Source organism: Xenopus laevis, chromosome 8L (assembly GCF_017654675.1).
Source record: "Xenopus laevis strain J_2021 chromosome 8L, Xenopus_laevis_v10.1, whole genome shotgun sequence".
Classification (NCBI taxonomy): Eukaryota; Metazoa; Chordata; class Amphibia; order Anura; family Pipidae; genus Xenopus; species Xenopus laevis.
In genome coordinates, this window is record NC_054385.1 from 26,566,258 (window position 1) to 26,587,952 (window position 21,695).

The 21,695-nt window shown below is 39.8% G+C and overlaps 1 protein-coding gene across 1 annotated transcript; it reads right to left on the minus strand.

Annotated features, from left to right (window-relative positions):
• Nucleotides 1–669: 669 nt before the first annotated feature.
• Nucleotides 670–2,781, minus strand: cldn2.L (claudin 2 L homeolog). Its single transcript, XM_018231623.2, has 2 exons — nt 2,654–2,781; nt 670–2,280 (listed from the first exon to the last, which is right to left on the minus strand). The coding sequence occupies exon 2, from the start codon at nt 2,018–2,020 to the stop codon at nt 1,325–1,327; it is 696 nt and encodes a 231-aa protein (XP_018087112.1). The 5' UTR covers nt 2,021–2,280; nt 2,654–2,781; the 3' UTR covers nt 670–1,324.
• Nucleotides 2,782–21,695: the final 18,914 nt, after the last annotated feature.

A 21,695-nucleotide genomic window follows, 5' to 3' on the forward strand; every position in this document is an offset into this window, starting at 1 on the left:
CTTGCAGCTGTTGGTTAGATTTTAAAACTATGCACCTATGTCTGTAGCGGCATTTCTGAGGCATGGGCCTCCCCCCCTCGCTCACTTATCTGTTTGGGGGGAGGTCACAACACTAGTGCAGAGAACGCAATTGTGCTCTCGCACTGGTAAAGCCAGTTAAAAATCCACAAATTCAGCTCTTAAAGGTACCAGGAGTGTTTTTTTGTTGCCCCTGGTAACCTATCTGGCGCTGCCGCCGAAGGAAAGTTTTTCAATTCGTCTGCAAGAGATTGCTGAAGCTATACTTTTTCTATTTTTTATATTTAAAGAAACATAAATATTGTTATGTATTCCCCATTATTGTACATTCTCTGATCTAAAATGGTGATGTGATTAAATAGAAAATACTTTGTGCTTTTACATTGTATAAGAGGCAACATTTTACAGAGCCTAACGACACCCAAGCGGTAGCAGACTATTATTTAAACCTCAGGTAAGATTTAAGTGTGAAAGGAGGAATGTGAGAAAGAGAGAAGGAAAAAAAGAGTGCTCTGCATTACCAGAAATCATCCGTCATTACTTTATAATGAAGACAATATTCTATTACCAATCCTATAACAAATGCACCATGCTGTTTAATGATAATGAGTATTTATATTGTGATATGAAAGAATGAGCTGATTGTACTTATTTAGATTAATCAGTTTTATTGTGCCATTAAGTCTGACATTATATATACACTGCAGAGTAAAATGGAATACAGGGAGGCTGCCTAGTTAACAGTTTCCTTGACTGGAGTTTGACACTCACAACCTGCAGATAGAATTCCATCCATACATGTTATAGTTCAGGAATGCAGTATTTCATGGTGCTCCAAATAAGTAATTGTTGCATGTTACGCATAGAATCTGCCAATTGCACTCTAGCTGGCACTATACATTACAAAAATCTATCTTATTTCCATATAATCTGCAAATACACACAAGAATATCAGTTAGGGACCCAAACCATTTTGAGGTTGCACTTAATAATCTATAATAAAGACATAACCGTACATATAAATTACCTTAACTATAAATCTCTGATATCTTTAAATCAGGTTCAATTTAATTCCACCCCTAGCCGCCTTCCCCCCTCCCTCCCCCCCCAGCTCCCCACAACCTTTAGTTTTGGAGCCTGTATTTGTATCAGTGCATTCTTCACAAATGTTTCTCTAGCACAAGGAGTAGTCCAGCAGTACAATGGGGTAAAAGTTTCTTGCATATTCTGTTCATATGGCATATATGATCCTGGAAAGAAGATGTCAGTGTGAGCAAGGATAATGCCTTTCCATTTTACTAACCTCCTATACATAACCCGTAAGATTGTATCCACTCTGTTCACGCTTGGAGGTCTCTGTTATGACAGTAGTATTTAGTCCCTTGTTGGCTACTAGAGGTTTCCTCTGGTACCTGCTGTAAAACCCCTGATTCTCTTCTCTCGGGGGACATGAAGTACAGAGAATGGTGCCGCCAAGCACTGAGACAATTGAGGATATAATCCCCAGATAGAGAGCAGGTCCAATTTCATACCTCATTGAATCAGCGATGATAGGGTTGTAGAAGTCTCTGAGGATAGAATGTAGATTCCAGCAAATTGGCACCAAGCATAGAATACCTCCGAGGATAAATAAAACCCCTCCAACAATGGCTATTTTATCCTTCCCAGGGGTATCCTGAGAGAAGATGGTGCATTTCATGCCAAAGATTGAGAAGAAGCTGGCTAGTGAGGACAGAACACAAGATGTGATCATGAGAGCTTGAGCAGCCTGGGTATCAGATGGTAACCCCAGCATGGAGTTGTATATGTCACATTGCGTGATGCCTGTGCTATAGGAAGCACATTCCATCCACAGCCCTTTGGAGAAGCCCACAGCTGTTACAATACTGGCACCAACATAGGAGCTCACCTTCCAGGTGGGTAGAAGTGTGGCCACAACAGTGCCAATCAGTCCCAGGATGCCCATGAAGTAACCCATCATCTGAAGGCCTACAGACGCCATGTTGCTGTTGCTTCTTGTACAAAACACCCCTTTTTTTATTTTGATAACGTCAGTCTCTTGAGTGTCTTAGTGGTATAACTCAGTGTCAGCAAATAACATATTTCTTCTTCTGTAGCCTTTAGCTCATGGTCATTGTGTGCTCCGTTTAGCCACTTCAAACTAAACATTTGCTGTGGCTTTTCCACTCGGTACCTTCTCCTGGGGTTCTTCTCTGATTTTCCAATCTCTGAATCTAATATTAGGCTGTCCTCTTTATAGTCCTACAATCAAATAAGTAAGGTAAAAATGTGAGAGGGAAGGGGGAGAGGGTAGAGGTTGGGGGGGGGGGTTAAATATTCACTAACAAATTGATTAGCCAAATGCTCCTTGACCGCCTTATCTCTGAAAAATAGAAATCAAACATACCCCCCTACTCAGCCATTTGTCAGGGAAAACCTACCTATGTTGTGCAACCCATCTCCTCTCTTTTACTATCCCCATGCAGCTTATCATTGCTTTATTGCCGTTATAACACCTCCACACTGTGTGACAGCTTCTGATTAACCTGTCACCTATATGACGTTATTGAAATGAGTCCCAACACTGTACTGCCTGTCTGTTAGTGCCTCTATAATGTTGCTTGTAGCTATTTACCTGTCCCAGGTACCTCCCGCTCTTGTGACATCTTTATGAAGCAACAGATCACCGGTGTGTATTGTTTCCCCTGATGCATCTTGGAGATACACAGATTCGGAGATTACTTTATTGCACCCTGCACTATTTCATTCCATCAGTCCATATCCTGGGTGCTCTATTGCAACTTTCAAACCACTTTGCCCATAGAAAGTAAAGCAGTGTAATCGCTGCACGTCATTCACATTAAATATAATTCCCCCTGGAATTTGGGCACTTTAATCTAACCCCTTCCTTCTGTATTGCTTTTGCTGGCAGCAGAATGTTAAATCCACAAAGTAATTAACCCTTGCTCCAGCATATAGACATGTGAGACAACGTTTAAAAAAGTTATTATAAAGTTATTAAAAACTGCTAAAAGGTTGTGTTTAAAGAACATTATAATGAGTAATTACAGCTTTATGTTTGTATTTTCCTGCTGAGCAAAACGATTGTATGCCCATGCTTGAAATATATTAGTGATTGGTAATTTAAGCAAGAATTTTCAAGCAACTAGAGGTCACTGTTTCACACCACATGTGGTTCCCAAACTGTGGGCTGGCACACCTTGCATGATCTTGTCAGTGGGTATTCCTGGGATCCTATATTGAAGGCCAATTAAACCGTGATTCAGAGTTGAACTGGGCCATTGGCACACCATAAGAAAACCTGGTGGGCCCCAACCTTCATAGGCCCCGCACACCCAGAACTGCTGCCTTCCCAGGCTCTGCGGGGCCCCAACCCGATAATTTTATAGTTAGCCTAAGATACAACTTTGGGGTGGTTGAGAGGGTAGGGGAGTTCCTTAGTGTGTTTTAGTATTGTACCTGCAGCAAACTGATGAAAAATAATTGTTGCTTGGTTGCCATAAGTAACTGCATTGAGACTAATTTGGCAATTGTTCCTATATGAGCCACATAGTCTACTGAAGTGGCTTCCAACTATGGAACAGCCCTCCCTGTGGGAACTTGAAGTAGTGGAATGGCTTCCCAGCCTGATGTAAGTTTGCCGGACATTTGGAGAGGATGTTACTTTGCTTGCCTAGATGCACCTGAAAGAACAGCTTGAAGGTCTGTTCGGGTTGGTTGGCCTTGGTTTGTAGTAGGAATCCAAAGTGCCAAGATGTTTCTTTTTGGAGCAAATGAGGTATTAAGCTGTATTACAAGGGGCATAGATTTGTACGAGGAGGGGTTTATTTCTCCACTTTACAGAGCACTGGTAAGGCCCTAGCTACAATATGCCATACAGTTTTGGTCTCTAGTGCTCAAACAGGACATTATTGAATTAGAGAGGGTCCATAGAATGGCATCTAAGCTGGTAAAAAGAATGGAAAATCTCAGCCATGAGGAAAGACTGGCCAAGTTGGTGTTGTTGAAGCTGGAGAAGAGGTGCTTAAGAGGTGATATGATAACTATATATAAATATATCAGGGGGGGGAAGGGGTTTTTTACAGTGAGAGCTGTAAAGATGTGGAATTCTCTCCCTGATTCAGTCATACAGCCTGATACATTAGATAGCTTTAAAGGAACTGTTCGGTGTAAAAATAAAAACTGAGTAAATAGATGGACAATGCAAAATAAAAAATGCTTCTAATATAGTTAGTTAGCCAAAAAAGTAATGTATAAAGGCTGGAGTGACTGGATGTGTAACATAATAGCCAGAACAATACATCCTGCTTGGTTTCCACTGATTGGTTACCAGGGAGTAACCAGTGACTTGAGGTGGAGGCACATGGGCCATAACTGTTGCTTTTGAATCTGAGCTGAATGCTATGGATCAATTGCAATCTCACTGAACAGTTATGTCCCATGTGGGCCCCCTTATAGTCACTGACTGAAAAGCGGGTTATATGAACAGTGTCGGACTGGGATGCCAGGGCCCACTGGAAAACCTTAGACCAAGGACCACTTTCCAAACTATTAATCCTCCTCTCCTCACGCAACCTCTTTATTCTCCTAGTATTTTACATCTACTTTATTTAATTTATGTTCTTCCATTATTGTGCTTTTTTCCCCCCATAAAGAAATTGGAAATGACCATGAAATAGGCTAAATGGTTAGAGGCAAGAGGGCCCACTGACACCTGGGCCCACTGGGAGTTTTCCTGGTATCCCGGTGGGCCAGTCTGACACTGTATATGAATGTTAGCTAAATACTTGAATTTTGCAGCAAAGCAAGGTGAGAGCTTATGGTATACTATAATGGTTGATCATAAAAAATGAGCCGGCACACTTCAGTTTTAAAGGCGTTTTAAAGCAGAATACGATAAAATTAATTTAGACTCATTCATAATTTAGAAGCTTTGGAGCTCACATTCCTATAAGGCTTAAAAACATTCCATCTGACTTTCACTGTGATCTGCAGGAGGTAAGAATTTAATACCTGGAGTTGTTACTTTTTGGTAATTACCTTTTATGGTTTCCAAATCTATATCAGTCCTTCCATTAAGTATACTGTATTTAGCATTTTTTTTAGTTATGAAATTAATATGCCATTTTTATATTATCTTTATTTTTATTTGCATGGAAGTTTTAACTTAAAATATAAGTACACCTTTACATAAACATTTAGTACGGTATATATGGCCTGTTATAAGCAACTTTTCAGTTGGTCTTAACTCTTTACTTTTCATGTTTTTTTAATTATTTCTGTTTGCAATTGCAATAATACTATCCTGTTGTCAGGGACACCGAACCCAGAAACAAAGGATTTCATTTTATTGATATTTTTATTTTTCATAACTTATTTACCTGTTCAAGCATATCTTCCATTTGACTTCTGATCTGCTGCCTAGTTACTAGGGTACTTACGCAATAGCAACCAGATAGCTGTTAAAATTCCAAGCTTCACATCAAAAAATTTAAATAATTCATAAACATACAAAAAAGAAACAAAGACCAATTCCAGATTGTTCTACAGTGGCAATATGTAATGGATAATAAGAAATTCATTTTAAGGTGAACTACACCTTATGAAGGGGCTGTGTGTGTGTCCCACAATAGATTTTCAGCTGGCTCATGGGCTATAACATTTTTGGCTGGCCAAAGAATTAATATTAAGTGTATCTGTTTATTAAAGGCTTGTCCAGTTAGAGTCATACATAATAGAACTGACCCTGGAGGGCCTCATTGTAAAGTGTACTATAGGGTATAATCAGATAAACACAAAAGAAAACCCCATTAATAGTAAAATCTCACCAGTGTAAACTTTGGGTTTGGGTACCAAGCTCCAAACCATCAGCCAAGGGAAGCAGATTAGCGCATAACTATATGGGAACAAAAATCTCCAAACGTTAAAAAAAAAATTATTTGAAAAACATGTACAAAAAGCAGACTTGCCCTTGTTACAAAGGGCTCTTCTTATACAGCTATTTTAAAGGGGTTGTTCACCTTCTTTCTTTATAATTAACATGGTTATGTTACTTTATTACTATATCAGTTAATTTTTTTAAAGGGGTTGTTCACCTTTGAGTTAACTTTTAGTATGATGGAGAGAGTGATATTCTGAGACAATTTTCAATTAGTTTTAATTTTTTGTGGTTTTTGAGTTATTTAGCAGCTCTCCAGTTTTTAATTTTAGCAAGTCGGTTGCTAGGGTCCAGATTACCCTAGCAACAATGCATTGATTTGAATAAGAGACTGAAATATTAATCAGAGAGGAACTAAATAGAAAAATGAATAAGAAGAAGTAGTGATAACAATAAATGTGCATCCTTACAGAGCATTTGTTTTTAGATGGGGGTCAGTGACCGCCATTTTAAAGCTGGAATGAGTCAAAAGAAAAACTATAAAGAATAAATAATGAAGACCAATTGAAAAAATGCCAATTCTATAACATACTTAAAATTAACTTAAAAACCACCCCTTTAAATTAATTAAAATTAAATAAAAATATCTTTTAGTATGATGTAGAGAGTGATATTCTAAGAAAATTTGCAATTGGTTTTATTTTTTATTATTTGTAGTTTTTGAGTTGTTTAGCTTTTTCTTTAGCAGCTCTCTGCACTGATTTGTATAAGAGACTGGAATATGAATAGGAGAGGACCTGAATAGAAAGATGAGTAATAAAAAGCAATAACAATAAATGTGTAGCCTTATAGAGGATTTGTTTTTAGAAATATAATAAATAATCATAACGAAAGTTGCTTATAACTGGCCTTTCAATAACATACTATTAATTAATAAACATTTGCATTTTTTTACTTTTGGCCTGTACATTTGAATATTTTTATTGCATGAAAGCCCATATGTGTTTTTATGGCATAATCAGCCCTCTGCACTATGAAGAAGGGAGGGGCAGAAGCAAGGTATTGTGGATTCAAGGCTGGGGAGAAATGGAATTGCAGACATGGGTGAATTTAGGGTTAAATGATTTTAATGATTCAGAAAAAGAAGAAAAGCAGCAAATCAATTTTCAGTTAATAAATTAGGACTTCATCAATATGGCTGTAGCACTCATTTTAAAGGATGTTGCAGAGGATTCCTTGTACTGAATTCCTTGTGTATTTCTACTGGAAGTAATGCTCATGTTTTACTAGATGAAATGACCGATTCCTGGGGTATCAGAGCAGTTATTCGTGGAAGTCAGGATCTCGCACAAAATAACATGGTTGGCGGCATAGCTGTGAATTTGTTTGATTATTTTTACATATATATGTTTAATTTGCTATAGAAAATGCCAATTCATATACAGGTATGGAATGCATTATCTGGAAACCTGTTATCCAGAAAGCTCAGAATTGCAGAAAGGCTGTATCCCATAAACTCAATTTTATCCAAATAATCCAGATTTTTAAAAGATATTTACTTTTTTGTCTGTTATAATAAAACAGTACCTTGTATTTGATCCAAACTAAGATATAATTAATCCTTATTGGAAGCAAAACCATCTTATTGGGTTTATTTAATGCTTACATGGTTTTTTGTAGACCTAAAGGTGAATTCAACCGTTTTGGTTTTTTTTAAAAAAAACCCTACCCCCCACCCCACACAGACCCCCTTCCTTCCGATGCCTGACTCTGCGCCGAGGGGTATGTATAAAGTTAGGGGGATTTCCCCGGGGACAGCTATGCTGGGGGGGGGAAGTGGGGTCTACATGGTGTGGGGGTAGGGTGTTTTTTTTTTTTTAAATGTTTGAATTCTCCATTAAGGCATGAAGATCCATATTACGGAAAGATCCGTTATCCGGAAAGCCCCAGGTCCCGAGCATTCTGGATAACAGGTCCCATACCTGTACTAGCTTCCTATATATTTATGAAACTCTTGACTCTAACCTATAGAGTAGAACCCTGCCAATGGAATTCATTATCACACAGGGTAGGACTGAGAGTTAGGTTAATGGGGTAATTTATCTCACAAGCAACAAAATTCCAGTGAATACCTTTTTATATGACAGCATTGTAATGGTGCATCCCTGCTGGTGCACTCGCAGTATTATTCAAACAGTTGCAGTGAGCATTTTTTAGCAATAGCACTAACAGAACAGAACTCTACCCCAAACCAGCAAGTGTGTTGTTTCCCATTTATTCATTGAAGGGGATCATTGTACTCCCAGTCTTACATGTACGTCTAGACTCCCAAAAAAAGGTTCACATTTTTTGATTCAAGCCTTCTTTTGTACTCTAATAATTGTTCAAGCCCACCAAAGCCCATAACAAGAATAAATATATGCAGTTATCCTGTATTGTATAAGTTTCCTGGACCCCAGATTAAAAATAATATTCATGCTTGGCACCGTCTGGAGTAATATTCTAGATGCCAGCCCTCAAATTTGGGGTTGTATGTTTTTCTTTGGTGCAAAACATGTTGTTCTCTATATAAACCTCTTTACATGAAAATTGCTCTCCCACTTGCTGTTCCATGTCACATGTTTGTAATGTCACCACATATCTACTGCTCATGTTTGCATGATCTGTGTTCATCATAAATAAAATATCATACAATTATAAAGAGTAGTTGGCAGGTACAAATGCGGTGTGTACATTTAGTTATCTATTGGAGCTCCCTATTGATCTGCTACAATCAGAGTTCAAATGAGGGGTGGGCCTGTCCTAATGGTCTCAGTAAGAGGGGGGCTAGCCAATCACAGCCCTGCACTCACACAAGCAAATGCAGACTTCAGTTCCCTGTCAGGCCCACATACTGTAGTTGCTAATGGAGTCTGCTTTTCCCTATTTTGGTCCCACCACACAGTAACTCCTGTCTTGAAGAGTTAGTGGCAGAGACAATCCAGCTTGGCTATTGAACAGCTGCTCAGATAGGGATATTTTCTGGAATAGTTCACTCTCCCCTTAATGGTGAGACTTGGGCAGGTGTCTCTGCTTCCTATTTTAGTTCTGACCCTGGTGTGAAAGCACACAGCAGGTCAGGTTCTAAAATCCTTGTCAGCAACTAACGTAAAACAGGCTTTGGTTAAACTGGCAGAACTGCTGTAGCAAGTACATCATTCTGTAAATATTACAGTCTGAAGCATGAACATGTGGGTGGTTTCCCACAGATATGATGATCTTAAAGGGGTAGTTCATCTTTAAGTTAACTTTTAGTATGTCATAGAATGGCTCATTCTAAGCAATGTTTCAATTGGCGTTCATTATTATTTTTTATCGTTTTTGAATGATTTGCCTTCTTCTGACTCTTTCCAGCTTTCACATGGGGTCACTGACCCCATCTAAAACTCAAATACTCTGTGAGGCTTCATATTTATTGTTATTGCTACTTTTTAGTACTCATCTTTCTATTCAGGGTCTCGAATATATATGTATATATGTATACACCTAAATATATATGGGCAACATACACATACAATTGCTAAAATGCGCACTATAAATATGACATGTGCTGAAGTTATATTCTGTCTATAGTTTTAATTTTAAAACATCCATATTTTCCTATTGTTTGCACTCATTTGAAAGTTGGGCTATTTTCACTGAATTCAATTCTCCTTTCCTTTATAAACAGGCCAATTTGTTCATGGCGGACCATCTACCTTTAACGAACAAACCCCTCCCTTCTCTAAGCAAGAGCCAGGGGCGTAACTATAGAGGAAGCAGACCCTGCGGCTGCAGGGGGCCCAGGAGGGATAGGGGCTCCACGAGGCCCTAATTTATATACAATTTCAATAAATATTGGAGAAACAAGTCAGCCTCTAAACATTTTGGGGGCCTGAAAAATAATTTGCTGTGGGGCCCAGTAATATCTAATTACGCCACTGGCAAGAGCCTTTTAGACACTCATTATCAGGGGCTTCTTAGAGGACCAGTATTACATTTTATTAACTACAGTGCTGGCTTTATATTCTCATTCTTATCAAGTATGTTTGGTTCATGTTGAAAAGGTGTGTATAAGTTTAAATATAGCTCTATATTTACAGAAGCTTTGAGAAGGAGCCAGCACTGGAACTGCTTTGAGACAGCTAGTGTTTCTCCCCTTCCCATTGTATTATACCACAACATGGGTCGTGCTCCCTAAGCACCAAAGCAGGCAAGCAATTTTGGCAATGCAAACAAATCCTTCAGCAGAGGTGTCAGATAGCTGTTATCTGGTTAGCAGCACTATTAACTTTTGCATTTTGAAAAAAAAACATTATTGTCTACAAGATTAGGGGAATTTTTGTTTATTTTATTGGCTTCTTTAAAGAAAATGTTGACTAGTAAATAACATTGTCTAATGAAAGAATATAACTTTCAAAAATACATGCCTTCATTTGTGTGAGATTTAAAAGTTATTTGTAAATATAATTGCAATTGACAGCAGTGTTTTCTGTCCCTTGCTGCACTTGCTGGTTCTGTTTATTGTAACAGAAATCACATTTGTCACACTTCATAGGCCTGATACTCAGATGGCTTCTGCTACATAAAGGCTCATTTACTACATGTCCATTGTGCAAAGTGCAATTACAGATGCAATTTGCCATTTTTTTACGTTGAATGCAGTGCTTTCCCCCATTATTTCCAAATAGACAAATCTGACTAAATTGTGCACGATTGCATCAAAATGCATGCAACTGTGAAAGCTTGTTTAGATGAACTTGACCCATTTGCACCATTTCTGGCATTTAAAATTGTACCTGCACATGATTCTTTATGTCTGGTGTACTTACTGACAGAACCCGCAGTGGGAAAGCTGGGATTACCTGGACTTTGTACCTGAGGCCCACCATAGAACATGACCTAGTGACTATCCAGGCTGCGGCAACCCTCTGTAAACTTTCCTTTTCTATACTACATACCCTCTTTTTCCATCTGCCAGTTTCTATGTGTTTATCCCAGGCATATGCCATCCTCTCCACATCTCACATTTGCACCACCTTCTAGCTCCCAAATGTGACCTTCTCCTAATCTTTTGCCATACCCTTTGTGCTATTATCCACTCCATCATCTCTTTCCACCACCCATTCTTCATTTACCCCATTCTTCTTTGACACCAGCTTCCCCCATTATTCTCTTTCACTCCATACTTCAACCCCCACCCAAAACCTTTCCAAAAATAACCCTGGCTCTGGTTTGATTATGAAGAGCAGCACCCTTCATTCTGTTGGATTACCATGCTCATAAGTATTACTATAGAGATCTTCACCCTGAACTGCTGCACTGGCACCAACAGGTGATCCCCTTTTCCACTGTAACTAACTAGGCTCCTGCTCCATAAACAAATAGTGTTAGGGCAGTGGTTCAATATGAATATTCTAAGGTAAAATTTAAGAGGAGGCATCTATAGGAGACAGAGTGCACTGCTCTTTACAATAAAACACAAGATGCCAAGGTACCCTGCTATCAAGCAAAGAGAGGCAGCAGGGCCTGCCAGAACAATGTGTCAACACTGTCCCCCTGCTGCAACCCACCCCGGACAGTGAGCAGGGCCCACCAGGAGAACTGCACTGCTTTCAACCCTGCCCCCTAATGCTGCACACCTTAAACCGGCAGTGGGCTCACCACAACAACGTATGCTGCCACCCCCAACTGCATGATCTGCAGCGGGGTCCAACAGAACTGGGGGTACCAGTCTGACTCTGTCCAGGGCTCCCTTGCATCGACATGTGCACTTTTGTGTGATTAAGAATATGAGGTGGGACTGATGAACTGGCTACAAGCACAATTTAAGGAGAGTGCAAGGAGTGTCTTTTGACACAAGTACCTTTAATGAATAGCGGTAATGCAAGCAACGGCTGTGTCCATTTTTGCTTGACCACAACTGAAGTAAAATGAGTTCTATAACTTCAAATGTCAGAAGCACCAGGCCAGAGAATAAAAAAGATGCTGCTTTTATATACAGTTATATTCACAGATACATTTCATACCATGAGACAACATTTCTTGGGGGCTTTAAACCCCCTTAATTGACACATACCCCCATGCAAATAGTGGGGGTTTAATTAGGTATTTAATTAGGGACTGGGAAATTTGCTGGAGGGCAGTGATGTTGGGGGGCAGTGATATTGGGGGCAGGGTTGAGACTTTGGGAGAAAGGTTATGGTCAGATGCATTTGGATGGATTTAATGGACAGTCTTGTTTTCAAGGGGCTGGCTGGTTCAAAAGCAGATGGGAAAGTGAAACATAAAAAAGCAGATGGGAGGCACCCTAGGTGCATACGTTCCACCTTCCTCAGATGTTACAAAAGTGAAACATAAAAAAGCAGATGGGAGGCACCCTAGGTGCATACGTTCCACCTTCCTCAGGTGTTACAAAAGTGAAACATAAAAAAGAGAAAAAATAGAGAGGGAAATAGAGTCTAGATATAAAAATGGCTGATTATTTTGAAAGAATTTGAAAGTTTTTATTATGACAGTTGCTGTAATCTATATGCCATAACATGTATTTTTTTTTTTAGTTTTGACTAAAAAGGAAGGTTTTTCCCCTCAAAAGGAGTTTAATTAATTCACATCTTGCTTAATGACATTTTTTTAATTTCAACAGGACTATAAATTTTCCAGCAGCAATCATGGCTGATTTAAGCACTTGTTATCCGCTCCATGACGTCAATGTAAAAGCAAGATCTTGCTGTTAGTGCATTGTTTATCACACTAACAGTACATAAACTTGATACAAACTTCCTGTTTGTATATATTGGTTTCTTGACAAAACGGAATTAATCCTAAATGAAGCATGGCAGTCATAGCTAGAGAAGTGATTTTAGCGTGGGACGTGTGGGCCTCTTGTGGCCCGCTGAGTTATTGCAGGAAAACAATCGGCAACTGAATTTAAAATAGCAACCATGTAATTTAGGTTATTACACCTATACCTGTCAGTTATAATGGGAAGGCTCTGCCACAGTCCTATCAAACAGAAACTTTGGGAATTATTTCAGTAAATACATTTCACTCCTTGCCATATTTTCTACTATGTCTGCTACTATAATGACACTCTGCCAGTCGGTCGAATTGGCACATGGTTATCCATGTGAGCAGTGACGCCATGTCAAGGCTTCAACCATGTCACTGTCCATTCACACACCGATTGCAGCAAATGGCCCATAGGTCCCTGTGTGGCCAGGTAGTGGCTGATACAGTAAGCCGTCATGGGACCCCTTTTCCTCAGATCAGGCTGGGAGGTATAAGGAACAAAAGTTCCCCAATGGAATATCTGCAATAACACACAAACATGTCCACATATCCACATACTCTCACTCATTCACTCACTATATTCTCTGTCCCTGTGGCAAATCCCATTGTCAGTAGGACTGGGATTCCACTCCCCACTGCTTTACTAACTATATACATTCCGCAAGTACTGTTCCCCCTGTTCGGTAAGAATTTGATGGGTTCTATCAATAGATTTTGCTTCAGATGGGGGAAAATTCCTTCCTGACTCCAAAACGGCAATCAGACCAGTCCCTGGATCAACAGTGTACTGACTGTTAAAACCAGTAGCATTTTATTATCTAAAATGCCTGGTTATGAGAGATGAGGATTATGATGGGCCTACTGTATTTATCTTTCCTAAAATATGATTCATTAGGGGGAGGGGAAGGAGGGAGTTGTGGCTAGGCAGAATTTGGGGAGCCAATTAATCCAATGTAAATGCATTACATCTAATACAAATGTATATGAGCAAATGAGTGAAAAAGTCATAGGTACTTTTAACGAACGTGTTACAAACACTTATGATTAAGTGTTTGTAACACGAAACACGTAAGGCGGAGGACAAAATAAATCTTTTCTACTTGATTTCTACAATTTGCTGGAAGATTGCCTTCATTTGAGTGCCTGCCACCAGATTCATTCACGGTTGTCCACTCCCCAAGCTGAGGGCCCAGGGCGGTGCACCTTGGCCACTTCCTATATGTGGAGAGTAAATACTTCACTTATTAAATAACCCCTTCTCGGTTTCATTACAATATCCTGAGAAGTTGTTACTTAAGTCTAAGTGTCAGATTGATCATATTCCACGAAAGGAACTATCGAAGTGCAATAAAAAAAAAACAATTTCAGCAGAATTCCCTTTGTAACCACCTAGACTGCCACTCGAAGGAGGTCATTAGGAAATATTGGCCGATTGTGGTGAATTATCCAAGTACCTCGAGGATATTTACTGACTATCTCCTGTTTGCCTATCAACGTGGTAGGAATTTAGGGGACCAGTTAGTGCATAGTGATGTGAACCCAAGTCAATTAAAGAAAACACAAAGATTTATAGGAAAGCCGGTAATAGGTACTTTTCCTAGTCTATTGTGCCAAAACTGTAATGGTATTATCAAAGGGGCTAATGTATCGCATCTTACATCAAGACACAGATTAAAATAAAAGGGTGTCATACATGCATGTCCACCAATGTCATGTACCTATTGAAAATACCTATTGAAATGTCCACGTGGGCTGGCTTATGTGGGTAAAACCAATAGGATGGTTAGGGTAAGAATAAATAAACTTAATAGTGAATGGAGGGCACACCAAAACTTTCAAAAAGTAATAAGAGGTGCAGGAACAAATGTTACCCCTACTGAAGGTAACCTATACCAATGAATTTTATCCGTATGTTCGCACACTCAAAACAGACACAATTTAGAGAAAGAGTGGTTCAAAAAAATAGTTTTTACTTTTATGCAGAGAAAAGTATTTTACATGAACAACGCCATACAACACATGGCATAATTTATCAAGGGAATCCCCTTGACAAAAGCCTTGGTGCCGAAGCGTTGGGGCCATTCTCATTTTTCTGGTAGGTGTATCCGCTCCTTGTTGATATCTTGCTTGCTATGTATAATCAATGGGTGGTTGATATTGTATGCTATTTTTAATATTGTATAAATTATGCCATGTGTTACTCTGCATAAAAGTAAAAACTATTTTTTTGAACCACTCTTTTTCTAAATTGTGTCTGTTTTGAGTGTGCGAACATACGGATAAAATTCATAAGACTAAATAAATATTGAGGTGCCATACAGAACGTTAAAACTAAACCCACATCCATAAGCCGGCATTGTGCCGAATGTAACAATTCAATTGCACAATTACGTTGGATGGTACTAAAGGAAGTGTTGACTAAGTCAGGCAATGTAGACCAGAAACCTCTTCAGAGGGAAACATACTCAATATGGAAATTGAACGCTTTGGCACCTAGGGGCCTTAATGAAGCAATTAATTCTACCTGCTTCTTGTGAATTGTTATCTAATTTTTGCCTTCCATTTCTTACAGTGAAGAGAACACGATTGAAAAATATATGATTGAAAGGTATAAGATAGAATCTTTCCTTCTCTGCAGCTAGTAAGTATTATGATTTACTACTAATTCAGACGTTGATTGAAAATAATTAAAATAATAAAAAAAAGGCTATATGTGTATCACATCTGTTTTCACTATAAACCATTTGTGATGGACGCAAGTGAATTGACCTACAGTATATATATTTTTTTGACTTATTGGTTACACAGGCATTATGTCATCATTATAGGAATTTATGTATGTTAATAGTATGCATTGTATCATTGCTTGCAATATGGGGGTTGCACACTAGATGGTACTATAAATATTGGTATATAAGCAATGACGGGATCTATGGTGGGTTATCACTTGAGGAAGGGCAGTTGTTGTCCCGAAACGTTTGATCATGAGCTGCTTGTCTTGAACACTTCAATAAACCTGGGAACACCACACTTTTGATACAGGTATTGGCATTCCAATTTTCTTTCAGCATTTGAGGACATACTGCTCTGCCTAGTCTATTCTTATTGCTTTGAGCCTAAACCCTGAGCCTCCCTAAACTCTATTCAAATTACATTCATACCACTGATGGGCTTAATTTTATGTTTTAAAAAGGGACCTACAGCTGCAGCTCCATCTGCGGCATTGTTACTCCCTCCTACTGGGTTCAAGAAGCACAAGTCTGATAGAGATTTTTCTACATTTTAATAATGATCTAAATTAAACTTGCAACCAGTTAGAAGGTGAGGTATGTTTACCTTCTATATTGGTGCAATGGGGATCCCTATTTGCATTCACACACCATTTCATACAATTCACACTAAAGAATGACAGAGGCAAGACAAGAAATACCACCAAGATGTTCTCTGGCTTGAGATCACTGCAACATACATATTGGGAACAATTAACATAGATTATACCCAGGGCCGGATTTACATAGTGGGCGCCCCTAGGCCCACTGCCGTTCATCGCCCCTGTCCCCTCCCCCAGGGCCGGCCTTAGGCCAATTGGACCAATTGGGCCCAATTGGGCCCCGCACCTCTGGGGGGCCCCGCACCACAGGGCAGCACAGATAATATTTCCCTCAGCACATGATGCTGCCTGGCCTGCCCCCAACTTTGAGAGTCCAGCCCATCCCCAAATCCATAGGTCTAGCCTGCCCCCCAACTCTCATAGGCCCAGCTTTCCTCCAACCTTGATAGGCCCTGCCTGCCCCCAATCCAACCAAGCCTGCTCCCAAGCTGAATCGGCCCAGCCCCAAACTAATTGGCCCAGTCCACTCTCCTATTTCCTCCCTCTCTCTCTTACCCTGTGTGCCCCTATTATGTTACCTTGTCTGCCCCTTTCCTTTCTATTTTGTGCCTGTATGCCCTTATTTTCCTAAATACTTGGTGTGTCAGTAGCCAGCAACACTTTGTCTAGGGGCCCCGCCAACATGGTCCCAATTGGGCCCCACATTTGATAGGACCAGCCCTGCCCTCCCCTTTATTCATGCAAATTTTGAACCAATGTGTGTGTGGTTGGGCAGCATGCCGCCCCCATAAAATCCTGCCGCCCTAGGCCGAGGCCTAGGTGGCCCTTCCACAAATCCGGGCCTGATTATACCAGAAATTAATAGATTGATAGGAAGGGCACATTATTAAGCAACTAAAATAGATTTTTGGTATAAGATAACCTAGAAACAATGAAACTATTTAGTAAGAAACAGATAATTTAATTAAAAAAGATACAGAAAAGGAGGATTATACAGAGGAAAAAATGCATTTCTATGTAAAGTACAATTGCTTAAATGACAGTTTGTTGTGAGCCTGAACTTTCCCTTGTTTGTTATAGTTTATACAGGAGCAGTGGCCAACTCCATGTTGTAGCTCCCACCCTACCCAGCTATATGTATGTGTGTGTGTGTATATATGTGTGTATATATATATATATATATATATATATATATATATACATACACATACATAAATGCCGTCTGTATCATACACTTCCTCTCTTACTCTATATTCCTCTATAGTGAGAATCTTATCACTTACTCAATGCTCCTCATTGTTAGATCATCATCATCATTTATTTATATAGCGCCGACAAGATACTCAGTGGTTTACCTTAGTTATAACGAACAGGGAATAAAAGGATTAGAGGGGCCTACAAATTAGCATTTACAAAGTAAAGGTTAGGGTACAATTGAGACATTAGGATTTTAGAAACAATGTTGTGATTTTTGATACAGCAATGATTAATTAATTAAGGTACATTGAATAAGCTTCTTTAAACAGGTGGGTCTTTAAGGAGCGCTTGAAAGTTTGGAAAGAAGGAGAAAGTCTGACAGCTGGAGGCAGAGAGTTCCAGAGAAAAACAGAAGCCCGAGAGAAGTCTTGTAGATGAGAATTGGCAGAAGTGATGAGAGGAGAAGTGAAGCGAAGATCAGAAGCAGAGCGAAGGTTGCATGAAGGGGAGTATTTGGAGATCAGAGATGAAATATAGGGAGGAGTTTCATTATTAAGGGCCTTGAATGTGAGTGTTAGTAATTTGAATTTGATTCACGAGCAAACTTTGGGCAAATTCGGAAAACGAATCACAGCGTTTGATTAGCGCCGGCATTTTTTAATTTTAGCCGGCACATATTCAGGGAAGACGTTTGGGGAGATTGGTCTCTGCAAAAACTAGGTTTTTAGTCGCCAGGCGACCAAATCTCCCCAAAACGCCCTGTGTGGCCTGACCCTTAAGCACTGCATTTTCCCCATCTGTTTCTAAATTTGTATTTGAAAGTTGGAACCACGTGGTGGATGGTGCGTATTTTGAAACAGTGGGTAAAGATATTCCCTTGATCCTCTACTCTGCTATTTCTACATTATTCCTACAATTAACGCCAAATCGTGATTTTGGAGTTGGAGGCCCGTAAAAAAGATTTGTGGGGGGCTCGCTTTCTTTAAAGACATAAATTGTACCTGTATCTTTTCTTTAACCCCAGATTGCTATAAATCCAAATCCTACATAGCTAATTAGCAATTACTTTAGATGTATATTGCAAGCTGAAGCTGCACTGACTTGTGTGCAGTGTGTAGTATAAATCCATGTTCTCAAATCATCCATGTAATTATGCATGCTTACAGAGCATATCAAATCCAAGGAACTACAGTTGTGCTCATAAGTTTACATACCCTGGCAGAATTTATGATTTCTTAACCATTTTTCTGAGAATATGAATGATAACACAAAAACTTTTCTTTTACTCATGGTTAGTGGTTGGCTGAAGCCATTTATTTTTTTTAAATCATAATCACTACACAAACTACCCAAATGCCCGATCAAAAGTTTACATACCCTGGCTATTTGGCCTGATAACATGCACACAACTTGACACAAAAGTGTTAGAATAGCTATTAAAGGTAACCATCCTCACCTGTGATCTGTTTGCTTGTAATTAGTGGATGTGTATAAGGTCAACGACTTCTTGGACTCCTTGACAGACTCTTTTCATCCATCTTTCATCCAGTGCTGCACTGATGTTTTTTGGATTCTAAGTCATGGGGAAAGCAAAAGAATTGTCAAAGGATCTGTGGGAAAAGATAGTTTAACTCTATAAAACAGGAAAGGGATATAAGAAAATATCAAAGGAATTGAGAATGCCAATCAGCAGTGTTCAAACTCTAATTAAGAAGTGGAAAAATAGGGGTTCTGTTGAAACCAAACCACGGTCAGGTAGACCAACTAAAATTTCAGCCACAACTGCCAGAAAAATTGTTGCAAGGAAAAACCCACAAATAACTTCAGATGAAATACAGGACTCTCTGAAAAAATGTGGTGTGGCTGTTTCAAGATGCACAATAAGGAGGCACTTGAAGAAAGATGGGCTGCATGGTCGAGTTGCCAAAAGAAAGCCATTACTACACAAATGCCACAAAGTATCCCGCTTATAATATTCCAAACAGCACAGAGACAAGCCTCAAACCTTCTGGCACAAAGTCATTTGGAGTGATGAGACTAAAATATAACTTTTTGGCCACAACCATAAATGCTACATTTGGAGAGGAGTCAACAAGGCATATGATGAAAGGTACATCATTCCTACTGTGAAACATGGTGGTGGATCGCTGATGCTTTGGGGATGTGTGAGCTACAAAGGCACAGGAAATTTGGTCAGAATTGATGGCAAAATTAATGCAGTAAGTTATAAAAAAATATTGGAGGAAAATTTGCACTAATCAGCACGGAAGCTGCGCATGGGACATACATGGACATTCCAACATGACAATGATCCAAAACACAAGGCCAAGTCGACCTGTCATTGGCTACTGCAAAATAAAGTGAAGGTTCTGGAGTGGCTATCTCAGTCCCCTGACCTCAATATCATTGATACAGAGCAAAAAAGTTCACTGGCACACACTGGCAGGGTGAAACCCTTGCTTTAGATTTATTTAGTGTGGCATGCAACGTTTCGGGGATAACTGATAAATCTTGATAAAGGGGTTATCCTCGAAACATTGCATGCCGCACTAAATAATAAATAAAACTAACATTTTTGGGAACATAGGATAAATTGTTTATGTAAAATCCAGAAAAAAAGTACCTAAGATCAAGGAAAATAATACTAGTGGGACCACGAAAAAATTTAACTTATCCAGGTATGTCAAATTGAGGTTTCACTGTACTTATAGTTAACTCGCTGGAACATACAGGGAGAAGGAGAATGAGACTGGAGTAAATGAAGAATAAAGAAATAACATGGGTAATAATCATAATATCAGAGTCTGTGTATGAATATTTTCCATCCTTTGCACTCTAGTAGGTTATTCCCTGTATGTACAGTTTCAAGGGGTCAGTTACAATTTCCCACCATTCACTTTTTATCTTTAAAAATTGCCGATGTGTGTGTGTAAAGGTTAAAATTACTAGTGAGGGGTTACCATTTCTTTCTGTATGCATGACCCACCCAAGTAAAATGGGTACAGTTCAGGGGCGTAACTACAGAGGAAGCAGACCCTGTGGCTGCAGGGGGCCCAGGAGGTATAGGGGGCCCCATGAGGCTCAAATTCATACAATTTCAATACATTTTGGTAAAACAGGACAACCTCTAGATATGTTTGGGGCCCTAAAATTAATTTGCTGTGGGGCCCAGTGACATCTAGTTACGCCACTGGTACAGTTATTAAAGATTAAGAGATAAGTGTCAAAAAGAGAAAAGGAAGGAGATCCCTGCCCACTAGCACAGTCTAAGTGAAATGTTTATTCTACTGTGCATGTACAAATATGATTCCTGGGACACCTGCAATCGCACCCCCTGCACCCCCCAGTAGTAACACCACTGTAACTTCCACGGACATGCCAGGATTGCCTTACCAAGTATTGCTGGCTGTGATAGATCTAATAGTGGGGGGACTTTTTTGATTTCTTTACAGGACCTCCTATTCTAGAGTTAAGGAATGTGCTGGGGGGCAGGGGTTTCTTGTGTCTTGAAAAATGCTGGCTCCACTGGGCCCTACAGTAAATAGCTGGTCCCACTCAAGACACTGGCACACAGGGTGATCCATAGAGTAATGCAATGTGCTCTGTATTTATCCATTCACTTCAAACAGTGCTACGCAATATGTTGGCGCTATATAAATACATGTTAATAATACATGTTAATAAACTGTGGACTCACAGGCCAGACAGCTCAGAAATGGTCACTGCTGTGTTGCCAAGATATAATTGCGTGACCCTGGGGATTACATTTTAAGTGAATACTGTCTGGTGTCTGACAGCAGCATCCATAGTAACTGAAAACGTCATCCCACCTACCGCCAGCTTTGTTATGGATGCTACAGCTTTGTTATGGACGCAATCACATTGAAGTTGTGTGCTTGCCATGTGCATTCTCACATCCACATGCTTAAGAAGGAAAGGTAGAATCACTGGGGGTGCCTAATCTTTAGGCACCCATCCTACCCCAGGTACTTTTCCAGGCATCTCCTGCACCTATTGAAGCTGTTTTTTGTTCTCAGGGTGCAGTGAGGAGGACTTAGCACTGGGTTGAGGCCAACATAAAAGGGGTAAGATGCATTATACTTTAGCAGGTTGTCCTAAAATGGCCACCTTAATCTTCAATAAGGTCACCAACTAGGGTCGGACTGGGCCAGCGGGACACCAAGAAAAAAATCCTGTGGGCCCGGACCCCCTCCTGCTCCCCACTAGCCCAGTCCCTCTCCTTGTTGGGATCTGCAAGTGCTAAACCAAATCATGTCCACATGTAAGGAGGAGGCTGGAAGTGAAAGCTATATGATGCCAGGAGGAAAGGGAGCATGCTGGAGAACATGGGCAGGAATTTGCAACAGGGTTGGTGGTAGTGGGCCTTTGAATTGGCAACCCTGATGCAGAGCTGTAAACCTGGAGGGCAGGCAACCCAGG